The 5,505-nt window shown below is 43.8% G+C and overlaps 1 protein-coding gene across 1 annotated transcript; it reads left to right on the top strand.

The window, feature by feature from the left end:
- The first annotated feature begins 2,500 nt into the window (after positions 1-2,500).
- Positions 2,501-4,374, top strand: LOC120236851 (small integral membrane protein 10-like protein 2A). The gene has a single exon (XM_039239894.1). The coding sequence runs from the start codon at positions 2,767-2,769 to the stop codon at positions 2,998-3,000; it is 234 nt and encodes a 77-aa protein (XP_039095825.1). The 5' UTR covers positions 2,501-2,766; the 3' UTR covers positions 3,001-4,374.
- The last annotated feature ends 1,131 nt before the right edge of the window (positions 4,375-5,505 follow it).

Below are 5,505 nucleotides of genomic sequence, written 5' to 3'. Positions count from 1 at the left end.
TTTTTTTTTTTTTGAGAGAGAGATATAGAGAGAGAGACAGCATGAGCAAGGGAGGGTCAGAGAGAGAGGGAGATACAGAATCTGAAATAGCCTCCAGGCTCTGAGCTAGCTGTCAGCATAGAGACTGACGTGGGGCTCAAACCTAGGAACCGTGAGATCATGACCTGAGCCGAAGTCAAATGCTTAACCTACTGAGCCACCCATACGCCCCCATAAAAATTTTTAAACAAGCAAAATGGCCAGGACCTGGGCAGCCTGAGGGGCAGGGAGACAAGGGAAGGAGAGGAGAGGCCAGCCTAACTATTGACTTCCTCACTGTCACCACTGCCCTTGGGGTCTCCACGACCCCTAAGCCTGACTGTTCATTGGTACAATCTTTTTACTGCGGAGTCAGAAATGCTGAATAAAATTAAGCTTGTAAAACTCTGACACAGTAATTCCTTTTATGCAAATGTGCAAAAGTATATGCACATATAAATGTTTAACCTTGTTAGTAATCACAATATGAAAATTAAAACTGTGAGATATCTTTTCACCTATCAGAATGTCAAAGATTTGAAATAAAATTAATGCCCATTATTAGGAAAGTTGAAAGTTTTCATGGGTACATTAGTATAAGCTGTGTGGAAAGCAGTTCTAACAACAAGTATCAAAATCCATAAACAGATGAAAACCTTTTTATTTTATTTATTTATTTATTTTTTAAATGTTTTATTTATTTCTAGGAGAGAGAGAGAGAGAGACAGCGTGAGCAGGGGAGGTTCAGAGAGAGAGGGAGTCACAGACTGAATCAGGCTCCAGGCTCTGAGCTGGCAGTCAGCACAGAGCCCGACGCGGGGCTCGAACCCACAAACCGCGAGATCATGACCTAAGCGAAAGTCGGACGCTTAACCCACTAAGCCACCCAGGCGCCCCGTTGAAAACCTTTTTAAAATGAATTTATTTTTAGGTAATCTTATACCCAACGTGGGCTTCAAACTCACAACCCCAGGATCAAGAGTGGCATGGTCTACCAACTGAGTCACCAGGCACCCCAGATGAAAACCTTTTGATCCAAGAATTCCACCTGTAGTAATGTAACCCAGGGAAATATCAGAGAAGCATACAAAGATGTGCATGCAAAAATATTAATCTCAACATTGTTTATGCTCATGAAAAATCTGAAACCATCCAAATACCCATCATAATTATTGTTGGCCATCCATAAGGAATAATACACAAGCCACAAGGTATCAACATAAGATATATTGTCAGACAATTGTCAGACCAATATGTTTATGATTCCATTTTTTGTTTTGTGACTTGTGTGTGATATATGTATATATGCGTTGCTATTAATATATGTAAATACTTGATAAAATGTTAATAGTCTTTCTGGGGGTTGTGACCTGAAGAATTGTACTTTTCTCATAATATATATTTATAATGTTTTAATGTTTTACAAGCAATGAGTAAAATAATATTGAAAGATTAAGAAATTGAGAAAAGTTGCTCAGCTTCACTGATAATTATATGGAAGTTAGAGAAGCAACGAGATGTAATTATTGCCTTTCACATTGGCAGAAAAAATTCCGATTCAATGTTGCATAGAGTCCTGGTCTCTAAACTTCTTTGATCAATCACATATATTAAAAAGTAAAACTTTTTGACCTTGAGCTCTCACTCTGTCTCTCTCTCTCTCTCTCTCTGTATGTTTATGTGACTGTTTTTTATAAATAAAGATGGGCTTATAGTCCTCATTCGCTTCTGCCACTTGAAAATTCATGCATACAATGATGAATACCGCAAAGAAAAACTGGAAACATTCAGAATGTTCACTCAATAGGGGGCTGGTTAAGTAAATTATTGAATATTACTAGTCAACATCTGTATTGGGGTAGTGACCAGTCGTTCAAGACAGTGAGGTACTTCTATATTATTGGCATGGTAGGAGCACTATATGAGCATATCAAGTCTAAAAATATATACAGAAAACGTTAACAGTGGTTCATGGCGGGGGCGGGGTGAGTAATGTGAAACTAAGCAGAGACTCTGATTTCCATTGTTCCAATTGTGTAGCTGGAAATCTCTAACAACTTGTTTGTATCACTTTTCCCATTAGAAGAATACTAAAGATCTAAAACAAAATTTTCCAAAGTCGCTTGAATCATTCAAACAGAACGCACACATTTTACAGTTGAGAAAGTGAGTAGGTGGTGTGTGTTCATACTCGTTCACAGTTGAGAACTGAAAAAATTCCTAAAGGGATTTGAGGCAACAGAAAACGGGTTCACGCTTCTAAGCTATTCAAGATGATGTGTCTGGAGGTAATTTTCTAACGTTTTGAGCAAGTTTTGTTTTGCTTCCGTTAAAATTTAAAACACTTCAGGAAAAAAAGAAGAAGAAGAAGAAGAAGAAGAAGAAGGAACACCAGGAGGAGGAAGCTGGGTCTCCCGGGAAAGCCGCGCGCCCCTCCCCCCGCCTCCCCCGCCTCCCATGGCTTTGGTCCTCCCGGGTCCCCCTCCCCTCCGCGTCCTGGGGCTCGCGATCTCCAGCGCTCCGCCTGCCTTGAGGCAGCTCAGCTTGGTGGCTGTCGCGGAGCACCAACCATCGCCGATCGCCGCGGCTGGAACGCGGCCGGGAAGGAGGGCGTCCGCCGGGCAGTGCAGCTGACATCGGGCGGCCACGCGGTCGGCCTTCTGCGCGGATAGCGGCCGCGTGCGTCCCTCGGTGCGCCCCTCGGTGGGTCCGTGCCACCGGCTGAAAGTCCTGGATTCCCGGCACCAAATGGGAGGCTACACCAGACCGATGGCGGCGGCGGCGGCGGCGGCCCTGTCGGGCCCAGGGGTGCGGCTGTCGCGCTCGGCGGCGGCCCGCGGCTCGTACGGCGCCTTCTGCAGGGGGCTCACGCGCACGCTGATCACCTTCTTCGATCTGGCCTGGCGGCTGCGCACGAACTTCCCCTACTTCTACGTGGTGGCCTCGGTGATGCTCAACGTCCGCCTGCAGGTACACATTTAGAGAAACTAACTTTGTGGCATTGGGGGTGGTGGTGATCCGGTGTGATGGCTGGTTTCCACCTACCGGGTCGCCAGCCCAAGATCGAAGCGGCCAGTTCGACTCGCGCTTGCAGACTTGCCAGTCTGTCTTTTCAGTCACTGCCTTGTCTTTTCATGTAAATGAGGGCTAGAAATCAGCATTTGCACAAAGCCCACTGTATAACCAAGAAAGCCTAGGAGAGAATGAAAAAGCTGACTCTCTAAGAAATAGATAAATCAAGGAACGGGGAAGAACTTTAAACTCTGAAAATCCTCAGAAATACTTGAGAAGCTCTTGCATCCATAAAAACACAAAATGGCCCGAACAGTAGGAAATGACAATGGTCACTGGACGCCCCAGGGAGAAAACAAGAGGAAAGGTTACTGAGGACTTAAAGGTAAATTAACTGCACAACACTGGTCCAAGTAGGAGTCAAATCTTCCAAAGGAGAACAAGATGTGAACACACTTCCCACTGCATGGAATGAATTCTGAGCAATAGATGGACTGAGTTAGAAGCTGGAGGAAATTCATCCTATCTGAAAGGCATACATTTCTTCATCCCCAAAGAAAAGCCAATGGCAAACGGAAACTGCAGGGGAAAACAAACATTTCAAACCCTACAAGGAAGGCATGCTTCAAATATAAAGCAACCTCAGCTAGGGCCAGGTTTGGACAGTTGCCAGGACTGGAAGAATGGGAACCCAATTGGCACGTGCGCGGTGACTCTGCGGTCACAGAGGAGACCAGTCACCTGGTTCAACTCAGCTCTTCAGTGAACGATATTTGAATAATCATTTCAATGGAAATAGAAGTTATGGTGTTCCATTTTTAGACTAAATCTGTGAGCTAAGAAGGGAAGACAATAATGGTTGTAGAACCGGAGGGGAATTAGCCACTTGGACTGAGTCCGGTCCCGGCAACAAGCAGGCGGATGGAGAGGAGGAAAGGGAACAGTGGTGTTATTCTCAGAAAGCAGGAAGTTCTGATTCTGTCTCTAGTTGAAAGAATAAGGCAGGTTTAGGGACTGTGTTATTAAAGTCAACAAAGTAGCCAACAGGGGATTTAAAAATAGTGATTCAGCCATTTTCGGGGGGCGGAGGAGGTTCTGGGAGGGCAGGAAGTCAAAAAATTCCTCCTGTTATCAAATCAAAAAATAGCAATCAAAGCATATTCTCAAGGAAGAAAGGAGGTAACCACTAACAGACATGTGTAAACGTTTTCGTCGCTGGCTTGGGGGAACTGAGTTGAAACAAGATGGGTAGGGATTTACTACTTTTCATTATATGCTTTTTTTACTATTTGATTTTTTTGAAAACTGTGTATGTACCGCTTTGATTCAAAATGAAAACTTATTGGGGCGTCTGGGTGGTTCAGTCAATTGAGTGTCCAACTATCCCATTTCAGCTCAGGTCATGATCCCAGAGTCGTGGGATCGAGCCCTGTGTTAGGCCCACGCAGAGCATGGAGCCTGCTTAAGATTCTCTCTCTCCTTCTGCTCCTCTCCCTGTTCATTCTCTCTCCTGAAAATAAAAATAAATAAATAAATAAATAAATGCAAAATTTCAGCCTCCTAAATCAGAATCTGCATTTAAAAAAATTAAAAATTACTAAAAACTGAATTTGCTGCAATTAGAAGGAAATTTGGGGAAGGGGGAGCTGGAGAATGGCACATGAGGCCAAGTACCTTCTACCTTTCTTTCTTTGTGTATGTATATCCTAACTTGTCCCCGAATGATCACGTGACATATGCTTTCTTTGCATTCCAAACAGACCTTAGAACCCAAGGCAAAACTTTAAAACTAAAAATGGCCAGTAATCTTCAGGTAGCCCAGAGCTTCCTCACTCTCTGAAACTAAACAGGCAAATTTCTGCAATGTTGTAGTTAAGCTAAAAAAAAAAAAAATGCAGGGACACCTGGGTGGCTCAGTCGGTTAAGCGTCCGACTTCAGCTCTGGAGTTGTGAGTTTGAGCCCTGTGTCGGGCTCTGTGCTGACAGCTCAGAACCTGGAGCCTGCTTCGGATTCTGTGTCTCCCTCTCTCTCCCTCCCCCCCTCCCCGGGTCATGTTCTGTCTCTCTCTGTCTCAAAAATAAACAAACATTAAAAACAAATTTTAAAAAAAGATTTATTTTATAAAATTTATAATGTTTCAAAACTGTTTTCCAGTTTTATTGAGATCTGTGGCCTATAATGTTGTGTAAATGTTAGCTGTGTAGTGTGTTGACTTGATCCACTTCCACATTTTGATATGATCACCACCAGCATTCGCTGAAACCTCTGTCACATCACAGAATTGCTGTTTCTGTGGTGAAAACGTTCAAGATTAGTCTCTTCTCAACTTTCATGTATACGACAGAATATTGGTAACTACAATCACAATTCTGTGCCTTAGATCCCTAAAGTTCATGCATCTTCTAACTGGAAGTTTGTATCTCTCGACCAACATGTTCTCAACACACCCCCCTGCCCCCTCGCCACCACCCCGG

This window comes from Hyaena hyaena, unplaced genomic scaffold (genome assembly GCF_003009895.1).
Source record: "Hyaena hyaena isolate Hyena2069 unplaced genomic scaffold, ASM300989v1 scaffold_162, whole genome shotgun sequence".
NCBI classification, from domain to species: domain Eukaryota; kingdom Metazoa; phylum Chordata; class Mammalia; order Carnivora; family Hyaenidae; genus Hyaena; species Hyaena hyaena.
Note: the sequence above shows the minus strand (reverse complement) of the source record. Positions and strands in the feature narration are given on the sequence as shown.

What these genes read in the sequence shown, in the direction of transcription:
- LOC120236851 (XM_039239894.1), top strand. Translation starts at nt 2,767, where the DNA reads ATGGGAGGCTACACCAGACCGATGGCGGCGGCGGCGGCGGCGGCCCTG.